The 17,970-nt window shown below is 54.1% G+C and overlaps 1 protein-coding gene across 1 annotated transcript in view; it reads right to left on the bottom strand.

Annotated features, from left to right (window-relative positions):
* The window catches only part of LOC147115437 (5-hydroxytryptamine receptor 3A-like), a 42,873-nt gene extending 25,189 nt beyond the window's left edge, over positions 1 to 17,684 (bottom strand). Inside the window, exons 1-3 of the mRNA XM_085989585.1 lie at positions 17,623 to 17,684; positions 296 to 467; positions 148 to 192 (exon numbers count right to left, since the gene is read on the bottom strand). Coding sequence (XP_085845711.1) covers positions 148 to 192; positions 296 to 467; positions 17,623 to 17,684 — 279 coding nt within the window. The remainder of the gene's footprint in view (positions 1 to 147; positions 193 to 295; positions 468 to 17,622) is intronic.
* Between the last annotated feature and the right edge of the window lie 286 nt (positions 17,685 to 17,970).

Raw genomic sequence — 17,970 nt, 5'->3', positions numbered from 1 at the left:
CTGCCGCGTTTCCTACATTACAACAGTGACTACACTTCAAAAAGTACTTCATTGGCTGTAAAGCGCTTTGGGACATCCTGAGGTGGTGAAAGACGCTGTAGAAACACGAGTCTTTCTTTCTTTCTTCAGCCGAACCCAATCACGTACCTGTTCCATCCAGATGTAGGTCGTCAGGGTTTCTTGCTTCTCGTCCTTGGAGTAAAAGTAAAAGAGGTATCAAAATTTAACATCTGGAAGTTCTAGCCAAAGTTTCTTCAAAGTGTAAGAAGAGTGCGGGTTTTGCGAGTGTCCATACCAGGCCCAGGATCGCGTGCAGATTGAGGGTGAGGTTGATGTCCAAAGGTTGACTGAAATTCTTCACCGGGCGGATTGCTCTGGTTTCAAAAACCTCAGCGAACATTTTTAAAAACCGCGCTCCGTCTGAGTCGGAGAGGCTGAGGTGGGAATAGTTACCTGGAAATGAACAGCTTGGTTAATAAACTTGCAGGTCTAGGGGACAAGAGGCTGCAGTGACTTCACACCGGCTTATCGGACAAACAAAAGAACCAGAGGGGGAAGTGCGGAGAATCCTTTTTACGCAGCGAGTTGTTGCGATCTGGAACGCGCTGCCTGAAAGGGCGGTGGAAGCAGATTCAATTAGTGACTTTCAAAAGTGAATCGGATAAACACTTGAAGGGGAAAAATTTGCAGGGTTCCGGGGGCAGTGGGACTAATTGGAGATCTCTTTCAGAGAGCCAGCACAAGCATGATGGGCCAAATGGCCTCCTTCTGTGCTGTAAGATTCTATGATTTAAAAAGAAATTACATTTCCAGTCAGTTTCTCAGCCACACATCATCTTGACTGGTGCAATGTGTTTGGGAATTTGGTAGAATTGGTCAGTGTTTACACAGTGAGTTGCCAGTTTGGGGTCGGGAGGGGGAATCGGTCCTACACCAGGACAACAACAACAACTTGTATTTATATAGCGCCTTTAACGTAGTAAAACATCCCAAGGCGCCTCACAGGAGTATTCTAATTATTTAGAGTGTCAGCCAGGATCATGTGCTCAAGTCTAAGGGCAGGATTTTAACTCAGGAGTCAGGTAGGAGGCGGGACTACAACTTTCGGGGATGTAGTCCCGCCTCCATTGAGATGCAGCCAATCCACGCGATTTTAACTTGATTGGGCGGGCTCAGCAGGCCAATTAAGGGCCACCCGGCAACAGGTGATGTCACAGACTGAAATTTCATCTGTCAAGAGGTTTTGACAGATGAAATATCAGCGTTTCACAGCTGTTTGAAGCTGTCAAACACTGAGGCCTAGAAATTCAGTTTTGCCAGTTTTGGGGCGCTAACGTTAGCGCCCGCCCGACTTTAGCGCCCGCCCCAAAGTTGCGCCCCCTTCGCCGAAATTCAGTTGCTTCGACCTAAGAGGTTGCTGGAGCGCTAAAAGAGGCGTTACACGACTATCTTTAGGCGCTAAGCCGGCGGTGCAGAGGGATAGCGCCGAGGCGGGGCACAGCGCGGGTGCGGTCATTTTTTGATTGACAGCAGACCCCGTGGCGCCGGCCAGCTCTTAAAGGGGGAAGGGACGATTTGGTCTGCTGCCACGCCCTGCACTCTGCAGCTTTCAAACTAGGCCTCAACACTGCTGCTGAGGCCAAGGAGCCATGGCAACGCATGATAAGGCCCGTGAGCGTGCCCTGCGCTTCTCAGAGCGTGATCTGGATATCATGCTGACAGCATTGGAGAAGAGGCGCAGGATCTTGTTCCCAGACAATGGCAGGAATCCCACCCACCGCGTCTACACCAAAGCCTGGAGGGAGATTGCCACCAGGGTGTCGTCCTACGGCGATGCCCCCAGGGACAAGGTGCAATGTCGGAAGAAATACAATGACCTGACCAGGATTGTCAGGGTGAGTACCCTTTCCACTCTCCTCCTCATTCTTGCATGTACACCTGACATGATGGGCAAAGGGACCTGAAAGGCCTAATGGGCAGCCCTCAGCCAGCAGCTTTGGGATAGTCATGAGCATCAATTGCACATTCTGCACTTTACACACTGGCCAAGCTATTCCACCATGAGAGGCAGTGCACACTAGATCAGGGCTACACTCTGGCCAAGCTATTCCACCATGAGAGGCAGTGCACACTAGATCAGGGCTACACTCTGGCCAAGCTATTCCACCATGAGAGGCAGTGCACACTAGATCAGGGCTACACTCTGGCCAAGCTATTCCACCATGAGAGGCAGTGCACACTAGATCAGGGCTACACTCTGGCCAAGCTATTCCACCATGGGAGGCAGTGCACACTACGTCACGGCTACACACCGTACTTAGAGCCCGTCCTTTCTCTTGCAGGCTAAACTTGCGAATAATCGCAAGCGCCGCGACATCACCGGGGGAGGCCACGCCAAGTTCCAGAAGCTCACGCCCCTGGAGGAGCGCGTGAGTGGCCTCATGGGAGGCCGCGTGATTGTGCCCAGAGCGTGCGGAGAAGCCGACCCTCCGCTGCCCGGCAATGGTAAGGACCTTGCCTTTTGGCCCTCTCTCGTCGCACTTGCGCATCCGAGCTACCTCCTTTGCCACTGTGCCACCAATGCGCTGAATGCCACCAGTCATGACTCCCTCGCTGACGCCCTCTCCTCACTCTGAAGCTACTCTTGTGCCTTCCTGCTTTCAGCTGGTGATGAAGAGCTCCCTGAAGCTGCCAGTGACAGCCCCTCCAAACAGGAGGAGGAGGAGGAGGAGGAGGAGGAAGAGCAACCCGGACCATCAGGGGAGGACTCAGGTCCCGCAGCAGAGGGCGAAGTGTTGGACAAGTCTTCCCTGGACGAGAGCCTGGAGCAACTTTCGGAGGGGAGTGCAGCTGCTGCGACCAGTGGCGTCCAGCCACCCAGGAGGGCTGCGGGTGGGCCGCGGCCTTCCCCCCAGAGGGGGGAAGGATCGGAGGGGAGTGCAGTTGCTGCGGACATTCGGCGCCAGCAACGTGCCAAGGGTCGCCTAGCTTGGACCCCTGCTCCCCAGCGGGAGAGTCCCGCCTCCAGTCCAGCCACCTTCACCTCGGAGGAGGCGCGCCAGCTGGACAAAATGGCCGAGGATTCGGACCGCCGCCACACAGAGCTCATGCAGGTGGTGGGACAGATGCCTGAGGCCATCGAGTCGCTGGCGACCAGTGTGCGGGAGTTTGGGGCATCAAATGCCGAGAGTGGCCGGATGATGATGGAGGTAGTGGAACGGATGCCTCCGGCGATGGAGTCGCTGGCTGATGCCGTCAAGTCAGTGGCAGATGTGATGCGGGCGCAGACCAGGGCAACAGGGGCACTCACTGCTGCCACACGCGCTGCCTCAGCCAGGCATCTCCAGGACACCCGCCGCGCTGCAGCAGCACAGCGATCCGCCCTTCGGCTGATTGGTGCGGATCGTGCAGTGCGTGCCCGGGCGAGTGCCAGCGTGCGACATCACCAGCCAGCTCCTCCAATACGCCAGCTTACCCACATTGCGCCATCCGCCGCCGCCACTCCCCCAGTGGAGCGTCAACGGCAAGCGGCTGGAGCTGATGGTGGGCATGCACATGTGCGCCAATCAACAGCCAGCCCCTCGAGGCCCAAAGCCCGTGTAGGCCGCCCCCCAAGGCCATCTGGCGGAAGGACATCTGACCCTCAGGCGCCTTCCCCCAGCCTCGCAGCAGCCACTGGGCAGAGCTTGCGGAGGAGCAGCAGGCCGGGCAGGGGCGCCAAAAGGCTGGACAAGGTCTCGCCCTCGCGGGCCACTAAGTAGAGGGTGTGGCCAGCTTTCATTTTATATGGCGGTGGACATCTTTATTTTGCCCATGGTTGTTTTGTTTATGGGTATGTTTTTTGCGTTAAGGCCGAGGTTGAGGCCTGGTTTGTTCAAGTGTGGAGTTACTCCTCCCCAGGTTGTGGGAGTGAGTCGTTTGTTGCACTTTTTGTGGGGGCCGTTGCTTGTTTTTGGGATTCATGTGGGAAGGGGTTTCATTTTTGCCAAATATAAATTTATCTTTATTCAGACAGTGTCCATGGTTGTTCTTGTTACTCTTTGTTGCCTTCGCCGGCTGAGGGCTTGCGGAGCGGCTGCATTCATCTTGCTTCATGGCCACAAGGCATTCCCTGACAGGGGGCTTAGAAGTTACGTTCAATAAGCTGGCGACGGACGGCCCTTGGACCTTGTCGCTCCCTCCTGGGAACGTACTCCTCCTCCTCCTCCTCCTCCTCCTGCTCCTCCTCCTGAGGTGGTGGTCCAACGTCAGGTGGCAGTGCCTGAATCCTGCAGAGAGCCAGGTTGTGTAGCATGCAGCAAACTACGACAAATTGGGAGACCCGTTGCGGCGAATACTGCAGAGATCCGCCGGAACGATCAAGGCAGCGGAACCGCTGCTTGAGGACCCCAATAGTTTGCTCGATGATGTTTCTGCTCCTTTGATGGCTCTCGTTGTATGCCTCTTCAGCAGCGGTCCTGGGCGCGCGGAGCGGGGTCATGAGCCAGGTACACAAAGGATAGCCTTTGTCCCCGAGTAGCCATCCTCTTGGGGGAGGCTGTGCCTCGAACATGTCATGCACAGTACTCTGCCGCAGGATAAAGGCATCGTGGCAGCTGCCTGGAAAGCAGGCATTGACAGCCAGGATGCGCTGCTTGTGGTCACACACCAGCTGCACATTGAGAGAATGGTAGCCCTTCCGGTTGCGATACTGCTCGCCATGCTCCAGAGGTGCCCGCAAAGCCACATGCGTACAGTCAATGGCGCCCTGCACCAAGGGGAAGGCCGCGAGCCTAGCAAATCCCACTGCACGCTGATGCTGGCTCTCCAGGGCCATGGGGAAGGAGATGAATTGGCGTCTCCTTCTGAAAAGGGCATCGGTCACCTGGCGGATGCAGCGATGCACGCCGAACTGGGATATGTTCGCTATGTCCCCAACAGTGGATTGGAAGGAGCCGGTGGCATAGAAGTTCAATGCCACCGTCACCTTCACTTCCACCGACAGAGACGTCCTGCACCTGAGCTTTGGATGCAGATCTCTGCGAAGCAGGTGGCAGATCTCTGCAACCACCTCCTTTCGGAATCTCAGCCTTCTTACACATCGCGCGCCACTCATGGTGAGGTAGGAGCGCTGCTGGCGGTATACCCTGACTGGGTAAGGCCTATGTTGCCGATGCCTGTTGCCCCCTCTGCCTCTAGCCAGGGCTGCCCCTCTGACCCCGCATCTGCGAGCCCTACGCACATGGCGCTGAAACTCCGCGTTGGCACCCCATGCAGCCCCCATCAAATGCAGGCAAACAGTCAAATTACCAACAGGGCACTTGCAGCGCTTTGGCCTGAGTCCAAAAATACCTGAGCTATTGCTGCACGAAACCAGTTAGCTCTCCTCCTTGTTGTGTGTCCAGAAATCCGTTGCACAAGAGTGTTTGCTGCAAAATGGCTGCCCTTTATACTGCAGGGTACGTGCCCATTAATTTGCGCTCCCCGGGGCCCGCGTCGGCTGTGTTGCGTTCCATTTTACAAACGCTCTGGCTGCCAGCCGCACAATGGGGCGGTCCGACTGAAGTTTGGAATCGGGGCGCGCAAAGGGCGTTGCACGAGGATGTGACGTCATTTTCTGCGCGCGCAGCCGGGCAGGCGCTAAACTTTATGCCGGCGCTAAGGGTCCACTTAATTTGGGGCGAGGCACAAACTGCGCTGCGCCCGGGCGCTACACTCATAGCGCCCGAAATTCACTTCTCTTAAGGCGCTAACTGCTGGCGCAACCAACTGAATTTCTAGGCCTGACAGTCTTACTTCTAACCTGAGTCCTTCTCCACAGACTCAGTTAGAAATCTCTCCTGCACAGAAAGCTGAAGGCTGTCACTTTTGACAGTTCACAGGCATTCTGCTTTCTGGGCCGGTGAGATGAGGGACTCCCGGGACCTAGAGGAAGGAAGGCTGAAAAGGTAAGAAAAGGTATTTTAAGCTTCTTTTATCACTATAGACACACCAAACACACTTACCTTTGCACTCATGCACACATCACTCACCTGAACACCGATATCTCGACCCCTTCAAGTCCTTCAACCCGACGGCCCGCCTCCTCTAACTTGCCGTGGTTTGGAGCCGTTGGGAATCCCACACTTCAACCTTAAAAATCGGGATTAGGCTAAAAACTACCTGTTAACAGGCAGTTAGTGGGCACTAATCCCTTCCCGCCTCGGGTAGGCGGGTCCCAGTGCGGGTCGGGTACCCGCCTCCTTTGAAACTGGCATGGAGGCGGGTTTGGGTGCGGGATGGGGTCGGGACCCCCAATTTCGGGATTTTAACTCCCCCCCCCCCCACGCCTCCATTCCCGACTCCACGGCCCAATGAAAATCCTGCCCTAAGTCTCTAGAGCCGAGCCTGAACCTTCCATAATCTTACTCAGAGCACAAGAGTGCCTCCCGCTGAGCCATAGCTGACACTAAGTCATTTGTTGTAAGTTCGAGAAAGCAGCAAGAGCTGTGATAAGGCACTATTTGTGAAAGTGTTCCCATTCTGGTACATTCATGGAAGGAAAACACTACCTGAACAGACTAGTGGGGAGTTCCTGTGCTCACTGTATAGTTAGTGACTCCAAAACCTGTTCTTTTCAGATGTAATTGTGTTTGCCCACCTGTGTTTGTAACATTGCTAGCCTTTTTTTTATTCGTTTATGGGATGTGGGCGTCGCTGGCAAGGCCAGCATTTATTGCCCACCCCTAATTGCCCTTGAAAAGGTGGTAGTGAGCCACCTTCTTGAACCGCTGCAGTCCGTGTGGTGAAGGTGCTCCCACAGTGCTGTTAGGGAGGGAGTTCCAGGATTTTCACCCAACGACGGTGAAGGATCGGCCAATATACTTAAGTCAGGATGGTGTGTGACTTGGAGGGGAACTTGCTGCAGTGTATCTTGTCGATGGTACACACTGCAGCCACGGTACACCGGTGGTGGAGGGAGTGAATGTTTAAGGTGGTGGATGGGGTGCCAATCAAGCGGGCTGCTTTGTCCTGGATGGTGTCGAGCTTCGAGTGTTGTTGGAGCTGCACTCATCCAGGCAAGTGGTGAGTATTCCATCACACTCCTTACTTGTGCCTTGTAGATGGTGGAAAGGCTTTGGGGAGTCAGGAGGTGAGACACTCGCTGCAGAATACCCAGCTTCTGACCAGCTGTTGTTGCCACAATATTTATGTGGCTGGTCCAGGTAAGCTTCTGGTCAATGGTGACCCCCCAGGAAGTTGATGGTGGGGGATTCGGCAATGGTAATGCCATTGAACGTCAAGGGGAGGTGATTAGACTCTTGCTTGTTGGAGATAGTCATTGTCTGGCACTTCTGTAGCGCGAATGTTACCTGCCACTTATCAGCCCAAGCCTGAACGTCGTCCAGGTCTTGTTGCATGCGGGCACGGACTGCTTCATTATCTGAGGAGTTGTGAATGGCGCTGAACACTGTGCAGTCATCAGTGAACATCTCCATTTCTGACCTTATGTTGGTGGGAAGGTCATTAATGAAGCAGCTGAAGATGGTTGGGCCCAGGACACTGCCCTGCGGAACTCCTGCAGCGATGTCCTGGGGCTGTGATGATTGACCTTCAATCACCACAACCATCTTCCTTTGTGCTAGGTATGACTCCAGCCAGTGGAGCGCTCCCCCCCTCCACCCCCGCTCCCCCACCCCCCTCCCCGATTCCCATTGGCATCAGTTTTGCTAGGGCTCCTTGATGCCACACTCGGTCAAATGCTGCCTTGATGTCAAGGGCAGTCACTCTCACCTCACCTCTGGAATTCAGCTCCTTTGACCATGTTTGGACCAAGGCTGTAATGAGGGCTGGAGCTGAGTGTAGAGTCATAGATAGAGTCATAGAGTTATACAGCACAGAAAGAGGCCCTTCGGCCCATCGTGTCTGCACCGGCCATCAAGCCCTGTCTATTCTAATCCCATTTTCCAGCACTTGGTCCGTAGCCTTGTATGCTATGGCGTTTCAAGTGCTCATCCAAATGCTTCTTGAATGTTGTGAGGGTTCCTGCCTCTACCACCCTTTCAGGCAGTGAGTTCCAGATTCCAACCACCCTCTGGGTGAAAAAGCTTTTCCTCAAATCCCCTCTAAACCTCCTGCCCCTTACCTTGAAACAATGCCCCTGGCTATTGACCCCTCTACTAAGGGGAAAAGTTCCTTTCTATCTACCCTATCTATGCCCCTCATAATTTTGTACACCTCAATCAGGTCCCCCCTCAGCCTTCTCTGCTCTAAGGAAAACAACCCCAGCCTGTCCAGTCTCTCTTCATAGCTGAAGCGCTCCAGCCCAGGTAATATCCTGGTGAATCTCCTCTGCACCCTCTCCAATGCAATCACATCCCTCCTATAGTGTGACAACCAGAACTGCACACAGTATTCCAGCTGTGGCCTAACTAGGATTTTGTACAGCTCCATCATAACATCCCTGCCCTTATATTCTATGCCTCGGCTAATGAAGGCAAGTATCCCATATGCCTTTTTAACCACCTTATCTACCTGTCCTGCTGCCTTCAGGGATCTATGTACATGCACACCAAGGTCCCTCTGATCCTCTGTCCTTCCTAGGGTCCTACCATTCATTGTGTATTCCCTTGCCTTGTTAGTCCTCCCAAAATGCATCACCTCACACTTTTCAGGGTAAAATTCCATTTGCCACTGTTCTGCCCATCTGACCAACCCGTCTATATCGTCCTGTAGCCTGAGGCTTCCCTCCTTGCTATTTACCACTCCACCAATTTTCGTGTCATCTGTGAACTTACTGATCATACCTCCTACATTCATATCTAAATCATTAATGTACACTACAAACAGCAAAGGACCCAGCACCAATCCCTGCGGTACACCACTGGACACAGGCTCCAGTCACAAAAACAACCTTCCACCATCACCCTCTGCCTCCTGCCACTAAGCCAATTTTGGATACAACGTGCCAAATTGCCCTGGATCCCATGGGCTCCAGGCGGAACCCAAACTGGGCATTAGTGAGCAGGTTATTGGTGAGTAAGTGCCGCTTGATAGCACTGTTAGGGTGATTCTCTCCAGGACCGTGGAATCACAGCACCAGCACTGTATCAATCCAAAAATAACCCCAAAGCCCCGTATCAATCTGCCAATAATCCCACTGCCCCACACTTTCCCAAGAGACCTGTATCAATCCCAAACTAAACCCACTGCCCCGCTCTCTCTGCATAGTCCTGTATCAATCCCAAACTAATCCCAATGGCCCGCGCTCTCCCCATAGCCCTGTATCAATCCCAAACTAATCCCACTGCTCCGCTCTCTCCCCATAGCCCTGTATCAATCCCAAACTAATCCCACTGCCCCGCTCTCTCCCCATAGCCCTGTATCAATCCCAAACTAATCCCACTGCTCCGCTCTCTCCCCATAGCCCTGTATCAATCCCAAACTAAACCCACTGCCCCGCTCTCTCTGCATAGTCCTGTATCAATCCCAAACTAATCCCAATGGCCCGCGCTCTCCCCATAGCCCTGTATCAATCCCAAACTAATCCCACTGCTCCGCTCTCTCCCCATAGCCCAGTAACAATCCCAAACTAATCCCACTGCCCCGCCCTCTCACCATAGTCTTGTATCAATCCAAAACTAATCCCAATGCCCTGTTTTCTCCCCATAGCCCTGTATCAATCCCAAACTAATCCCACCGTCCTGCACTCTCCCATAGCCCTGTATAAATCCCAAACTAATCCCACTGCCCTGCACTCTCCCATAGCCCTGTATCAATCCCAAACCAATCCAAATGTCACGCTCTCTCCCCATAGCCCTGTATCAATCCCAAACTAATCCCACTGCTCCGCACTCTCCCCATAGCCCTGTATCAATCCCAAACTATTCCCACTGCCCTGCTCTCTCCCCATAGCCCTGTATCAATCCCAAACCAATCCAAATGCCCCACTCCCTCCTCAAAGCCCTGTATCAATCCCAAACTAATTCCTTTGCCCCGCTCTCTCCTCATAGCCCTGTATCAATCCCAAACTAATTCCTTTGCCCCGCTCTCTCCTCATAGCCCTGTATCAATCCTCAAACTAATCCCACTGCCCTGCTGTCCCCCCATAGCCCTGTATCAATTCCAAACTAATCCCACTGCCCCGCTCTCTCCCCATAGCCCTGTATCAATCCCAAACTAATCCCACTGCCCCACTCTCTCCCCATAACCCTGTATCAATCCCAAACTAATACCACTGCCCCACTCTCCCCATAGCCCTGTATAAATCCCAAACTAATCCCACTGCCCCACTCTCTCCCCATAGCCCTGTATCAATCCCCAAACTAAACCCACTGCCCTGCTCTCTCCCCATAGCCCTGTATCAATCCCCAAACTAAACCCACTGCCCTGCTCTCTCCCCATAGCCCTGTATCAATCCCCAAACTAATCCCACTGCCCTGCTCTCTCCCCATAGCCCTGTTTCAATCCCAAACTAATCCCAATGCCCCACACTCTCCCCATAGCCCTGTTTCAATCCCAAACTAATCCCACTGCCCCGCTCCCTCCCCATAGCCCTGTATCAATCCCAAACTAATCCCACTGCCCCGCACTCTCCCCATAGCCCTGTATCAATCCCAAACTAATCCCACTGCTCCACACTCTCCCCATAGCCCTGTATCAATCCCAAACTATTCCCACTGCCCCGCTCGCTCCCCATAACCCTGTATGAATCCCAAACTAATCCCAGTGCCCTGCTCTCTCCCCATAGCCCTGTATCAATCCCAAATTAATCCCACTGCCCCGCTCTCTCCTCATAGCCCTGTATCAATCCTCAAACTAATCCCACTGCCCCGCTCTCCCCCCATAGCCCTGTATCAATTCCAAACTAATCCCACTGCCCCGCTCTCTCCCCATAGCCCTGTATCAAGCACAAACTAATCCCACTGCCCTGCTCTCTCCCCATAGCCCTGTATCAATCCCAAACTAATCCCACTGCCCCACTCTCTCCCCATAGCCCTGTATCAATCCTAAACTAATCCCACTGCCCCACTCTCTCCCCATAGCCCTGTATCAATCCCCAAACTAAACCCACTGCCCTGCTCTCTCCCCATAGCCCTGTATCAATCCCCAAACTAAACCCACTGCCCTGCTCTCTCCCCATAGCCCTGTATCAATCCCCAAACTAATCCCACTGCCCCGCTCTCTCCCCATAGCCCTGTATCAATCCCAAACTAATCCCAATGCCCCACACTCTCCCCATAGCCCTGTTTCAATCCCAAACTAATCCCACTGCCCCGCTCCCTCCCCATAGCCCTGTATCAATCCCAAACTAATCCCACTGCCCCGCACTCTCCCCATAGCCCTGTATCAATCCCAAACTAATCCCACTGCCCCGCTCTCTCCCCATAGTCCTGTATCAATCCCAAACTAACCCCACTGCCCCGCTCTCTCCCCATAGCCCTGTATCAATCCCCAAACTAAACCCACTGCCCCGCTCTCTCCCCATAGCCCTGTATCAATCCCAAACTAATCCCAATGCCCCACACTCTCCCCATAGCCCTGTATCAATCCCCAAACTAATCCCACTGCCCCGCTCTCTCCCCATAGCCCTGTATCAATCCCAAACTAATCCCAATGCCCCACACTCTCCCCATAGCCCTGTATCAATCCCAAACTAATCCCACTGCCCCGCTCTCTCCCCATAGCCCTGTATCAATCCCAAACTAATCCCACTGCCCCGCTCTCTCCCCATAGCCCTGTATCAATCCCCAAACTAAACCCACTGCCCTGCTCTCTCCCCATAGCCCTGTATCAATCCCCAAACTAATCCCACTGCCCCACTCTCTCCCCATAGCCCTGTATCAATCCCAAACTAATCCCAATGCCCCACACTCTCCCCATAGCCCTGTATCAATCCCAAACTAATCCCACTGCCCCGCTCCCTCCCCATAGCCCTGTATTTTCCTCTGCTCTGAATATTTATACAAGTTCCCATTAAAAGATGCAATGATCTCAACCGCTCCCTGTGCCAAGCCATTCCACACTCCAACAACCCTCTGGGTAGGGAATTTGCTCCCACCCTCTCACCTCACTCTCTCTGCGACCCCGTTAAACTGATAACCCCCTCGTCACTGATTCTCCAACTGGAAGGAATAGTCTCTCCCTCTTCACTCTATCGAAAAACCCTTCATCATTTTCTTTTAAAACCTCTGTGAAATCTCTTCTTAGTCTTCCCTGTTCCAATGGAAATAGTCACTGTGTGCAGTCATGAGTTCTTACCCTGAAACAGAGAGATGAACATTACAGGGAGAAGGAAGCAGCTCCGCTGACTCCTGAAGCTGAGCCCAGTGTAGCTGCTGAGAGCCATTCCTTTCAAACACTGTCAACGGCTCAAAGGCATGTTTTATAGCACTGGCCCTGGCCATCCCCTGAACAGCTCCGTCCAATTAACCACCAGATCATTAACCCTTTAACTCCCGTTTCTCTGGTGCGCGAATTCTTGTGTTCCTCCTCAGTCTTAGTGATTGCGTTATTAAAAGCCGGTTCATTAATAATTAGCTCCTGATAACACATTAAACAGAGGGAAAAATAAGTGGAAAAGTGCATTGAAAAATCTGGGTGTACTGGTTCTGTTTGAGCATTTATAGGTGTTCCCTCATTTCAGTTTGATAGCAGTTTGAGTGTATAAATTATAGACACTCCCTTAATGATCAGTACCTGCCAATGTGAGGTGTCAGTCTTGGTTCAGTGGCAGAATTCTTGCCTTGGAGTCAGAAGGTTGTGGGTTCAAGCCCCCTTTCAGAGACTTAAACACATGGGCCTAGAAATTCAGTTGTTTGCGCCAGCCGGTAGCGCCTTAGGAGGAGGAGATGTTGGGCGCTAGGCGGCTAGCGGCCGGGCGCAGCGCGATCTGCGCCTCTCCCCAACTTCACTAAAGATTTCGCGGCGGCGCAAAGTCTTTGCGCGCGCTCAGCTGCGCGCGCAGATCCTGACGTCATTTCCTCGTGCAACGCCCTTTGTGCGCCCCAAACCGGAAATTCAGTGGCGACGCCCTATTGTGTGCCTGGCGCCCCTAGCGACTGGTAGAGGGGAACGGTTCTCAGTCGATGCAGGGCGCGGGGGGCGCAAATTAAAGGGCACTCTTCCTGCAGTAGAAAAGGCAGCCATTTTGCAGCACTCCTTTTTGAGAGACGGATCTTTGCAGAGAGACAAAGGTAGAGAGCTTTCTGCTTTGGCTCAACACTCGGACAGGTACTTGTGGCTTCAGGCCACAGCTTTCCACTTGTCTTTACCTTCAGTGTCATATCATTGTTTGCAAACATATAATGGGGGCTGCAATGGGTGCAAACGCTGGCCTTCTCCATTGCATTCAAAGGGCTCACAGACGCCGTGAGAGAGTGGCAGTCATGGCCAGACGGAGAGGGGGCAACAGGCGTCGGCAAAGGAGGCCTTACCCACCCAGGGTATACCGCCAGCAGTTCTCCTATCTGAACATGTCTGACGAGCAGTGTGTTCGGAGGCTGCGATTCCGAAGGGCGGTGGTCACTGAGATCTGCCACCTGCTTGGCGGTGAACTGCAGCCACATCTGAGGAGCAGGACGTCTCTGTCGGTGGCAGTGAAGATGACGGTGGCTCTCAACTTCTATGCCACCGGCTCCTTCCAATCCGCTACTGGGGACATTTCCAACATCTCCCAGTTCGCCGTGCATTGCTGCATCCGCCAGGTGACCAATGCCCTTTTCAGAAGGAGACGTCAGTTCATCTCCTTCTCCATGGCCCTTGTCAAGCAGCAACAGCGTGCAATGGGCTTTGCAGCATTAGCGGGCTTCCCCATGGTGCAGGGCGCCATTGACTGCACGCATGTGGCTTTGCGGGCACCTCTGGAGAATGCCGAGGATTACCGCAACCGGAAGGGCTACCATTCGCTCAACGTCCAGCTGGTGTGTGACCACAGGCAGCTCATCCTAGCTGTCAATGCCCGCTTCCCAGGCAGCAGCCACGATGCCTTCATCCTGCGCCAGACTTCTGTGGCAGACATGTTCCAGGCCCAGCCTCACCCACGAGGATGGCTTCTCGGGGACAAAGGCTACCCTTTGTGTACCTGGCTGATGACCCCGCTCCGTGCGCCCAGCACCCCTGCTGAAGAGGGATACAATGCCAGCCATCAAGCAACCAGGAACATCATTGAGCAAACAATCAGCGTCCTGAAGCAACGGTTCCACTGTCTGGATCGTTCCGGTGGAGCCCTACAATATTCGCCGGAGCGAGTCTCCCATTTCGTTGTCATGTGCTGCATGCTGCACAACCTGGCTATCCGCAGGACTCAGCCACTGCCACCAGAGATTGGAGGACCACCTGAGGAGGAGGAGGAGGAGGAGGAGGAGGAGGACCAGCACAGGAGGGAGGCAGAAAGTGCAAGGGCCGCCCGTCGGCGGCTTATTGAATGTCGGTTCTAGGCCCCCTCTCAGGGAATGGCTTGTGCCAATGTCACCAGATAAATGTAGCCGCTCCACAAGCCCTCAGCCAAGCAGGGCAACCAGGACTTGCAAAATAAAGCATGGGCACTGCGATTTAAGAACATTTATTACTTGGAAACCTCTGCCCTTCCCACATTACAAACTAATGGAGAGAAGCCCCCTCCAAAAACACAAACTGAACAGTCTCGGCCTTACAAAAAAAAGAAAGACACCAGTCTCGGCCTTACAAAAACACAACTGCACCAGTCTCGGCCTTTCAACAAACACAAAGCATTTGGCCAAACCTTCTACTTTTTGCCCTGCGAGGGTGATGCCTTTCGCATCCGTGACTGGCCCCTGCCCGCCCTGCTGCTCCTCCTCAATGGGACCCCAGTGGCTGCAGCAAGGCTGGGGGAAGGCTGCTGAGGGTCAGATGGCGAGACGGCAGATGCCCTTGGGGGTCGGCCTGCACCAGCTCTGGCCCTGGAGGGGCCGGCTGCTGACTGCTCCAACTCTGCTTGGGCGGCAGCAGTCTGTCCAGCGGCTGGTGGCAGCTGCAATGGCGGAGTGGCAGTGTCGGCTGCAGGAATGGTGCCAACCTGACAGATCGCAGGTACTCCCTGGTCACCTGAGACATTGGCACTCACACGGGCCAGCACTGCAGCATGCGCAACAAACTGCTGAAGAACAGCCTGCTGCGCTGCTGCTGTGCGGCGAGCGCCCTGGCAATGCCTGGCCGATCCAGCAAGGGTGGCAGCAGTTAGTGCCCGTGTGGCCCTGGTCTGTGTCCGCATGACACCAGCCAGTGAATGGACGGCACGACTGAGCACTTGGCTAGAAGCCGCCTGTGCTGCCGCGAAGTCCTGCAGACTCCTGGCCTGTGCTGCACTGAATTGTTCCAGACTCCTGGCCTGTGCTGCACTGAATTGTTGCAGACTCCTGGCCTGTGCTGCTCCGAATTCCTGCACACTCCTTGACAGAGACTCTATGGAGTCAGGCATCCTTGCCACTGCTCAGTGTGCCTGCGCTCAGCCTGGACGGCCATTTCCTCTAGGAGGCGCACCTCCTCTGCGCTCACCGTCGCAGGACTGGAGGCCGCACTCACCCTCTGGGGAGAAGTCCGCCGAGCTTCCCCACCCCTCCCGCGTTGCTGCAGGCCGCTGGGCCCCGGAGCTTCACTCTCCTCCGACCCTTCCCCCCGGCTCCCCTCCAGGGAAGACGTGTCCCCATCATCGCCATGGGCTGCCTCGGCTGAGGGTGGCACTGATGGGCCGGCTTCCTCTTCCTCCTCCTCGAATTCTGAATCGCTGACAGTGGCAGCTTGAGGGCTCGCCTCCTCACCTGGCGATTCACCATCTGAAATCAGGGAGGCACAAGAGTTGCTTTAGAGTGAGGACAGGGCGGCAGTGAGGGAGGCATGAGTGCTGCCATGCACTGCATTGGTCGGACAGTGGCAAAGGATGCTGATCTGAGGCGCAAGTGGAAAGAGAGAGGTCAAAAAGGTGATGCCCTTACCATTGGTGCCCAGAACAGGGTCGGCATCTCCACTGGCAACGGGGCCAATCAGCCGGCCTGACATAATGCGCTCCACACACTGCTCCAGGTCGCAGAGCTGTTTGAGGTCAGGATGGCCTCCCCCTGTCTCACGCTGGTTCCTCCTGTTGTGCGCCACCTTGGCCTGCAAGAGAAAGGACGGCCTCTAAGTACAGTGTGAAGCCCTGATCTTGTCTGCACTGCCTCCCATGGTGGACTGGCCCTGACAGTGTGAAGCCCTGATCTTGTCTGCATTGCCTCCCATGGTGGACTGGCCCTGACAGTGTGAAGCCCTGATCTTGGCTGTACTGCCTCCCATGGTCGAATAGCTTGTACAGTGTGTAAAGTGCTGAATGTGCAAGTGCTTTTCATGACAGTCCCATAGCTGCTGGATGAGGGCTGGCCATTAGGGCTTTCAGGTCCCTTTGCCCATAAACTGAGGTGCACATGCAGGGATGAGGAGGACACTGGAAAGGGTACTCACCCTGACAACCCGAGTGAGGTCGTTGAACTTTTTCCGGCATTGCACAGGAGTCCTGGCAACCACGCTGTTGGAGGTCACCCTGTTTGACACCTCCCTCCAGGCTTTCCGGTAGGCGCTGGGCAGCGGCCTTTTGCCACCTTCAGGGAACAGAACATGGCGCCGGCGCTCCACTCCGCCAACCAGCACCCTCAGGTCACCCTCGCTGAAGCGCTGCGCTCTCTCCCTGGCCTTCTCCATAGCCCTGGGCATTGCACAGATGAAGCAGAAGTGGTCAGGCCTAGGTTGAGGGCTGCAGTGTGCAGGGCATGGCAGGCAAACAAATCCACCCTCCCCCTTTAAGAGCTGACCGGCGCCAGAGTGTCTGCCGTCAATCAGCAACTCGCCGCACCTGCGCTGCGCCCGCCCTCGGGGGTATCGCCCCAGACCGCCGGCTTAGCGCTTAATGATAGTCGTGCATCGCCTGTTTTAGCGCAGCAGCAACCTCTTGGGGCGATGCGACTGAATATCGGCGAAGGTGGCGCGAACTTGCGCCGGGCGCAAACTTTAGCGGCCGCCCGTCTGTAGCGCCCCGAACGTGGCTATACTGAATTTCTAGGCCATAATCTAGGCTGACACTCCAGTGCAATACTGAGGGAGTGCCGGACTGTCAGAGGTGCCGTCTTTCAGATGAGACCCTAAATCGAGGCCCCGTCTGCCCTCTCAGGCGGATGTAAAAGATCCCATGGCTCAATTCGAAGAGCTGGAGAGTTCTCCCCAGTGTCCTGGCCAATATTTATCCCTCAATCACCATCTAAAACAAATTATCTGGTCATAATGTTTGTGGGAGCTTGCCGTGCACAAATTGTCTGCCACGTTTCCTACATTACAACAGTGACTACACTTCAAAAACGTACTTCATTGGCTGTGGAGCTGAGTGATGGACAGCTCCCCCTCGGGTCTATGAGCGTGAGTGTGCGAGTGATGGGCAGCTCTAGGCTCAGGTCTATGAACATGAATGAACACTCACTATCTGGTTGGTAAATGCATTGCCTGAAGTGGTACCAGGCCGAGCAGACCATAAGACCGCAGCTTCGATTCCCCATCTGTACTCTCCATGATAGCCTCCAATTCTTCCCCTTTCATAGGCTCCAACTTGTCCAGAACCCTGCTGCACATATCCTGCCCCACACTAAGTCCCCCTCACCCTTATCCCAGTCCTCACTGACCTACGTTGTCTCCTTGTCGGTCAATGCCTCAAGTTTAATATTCTGGTCCTCATCATCAAACCCCATCTGTGATATCTTGAGACACAGCATATATATACAACAGCACAACATGGCTTCTGGTAAGAACTGTACTGCACATGGCTTTATTATTATTATTTCAAATCAAATCAAATCAAATCAACTTTTATTGTCATTGTTAGTGCACAAGTGCAGTACAACGAAATGTAGGCTTGCGGCTCCCGAGAGTGTACAATTTGGATTAGGACACTTAAACATTTCAACATACATTTGTACATATATATTAGCATAAATATGACCATAATAAAGTGCATCGGCAGATGTGCAGGCTTTA

The sequence above is a fragment of the Somniosus microcephalus genome, chromosome 6 (genome assembly GCF_052327205.1).
Source record: "Somniosus microcephalus isolate GS21.2 chromosome 6, FLI_Smic_1.0, whole genome shotgun sequence".
Taxonomy (NCBI): domain Eukaryota; kingdom Metazoa; phylum Chordata; class Chondrichthyes; order Squaliformes; family Somniosidae; genus Somniosus; species Somniosus microcephalus.
This window is presented reverse-complemented; position numbering and strand designations above follow the sequence as displayed.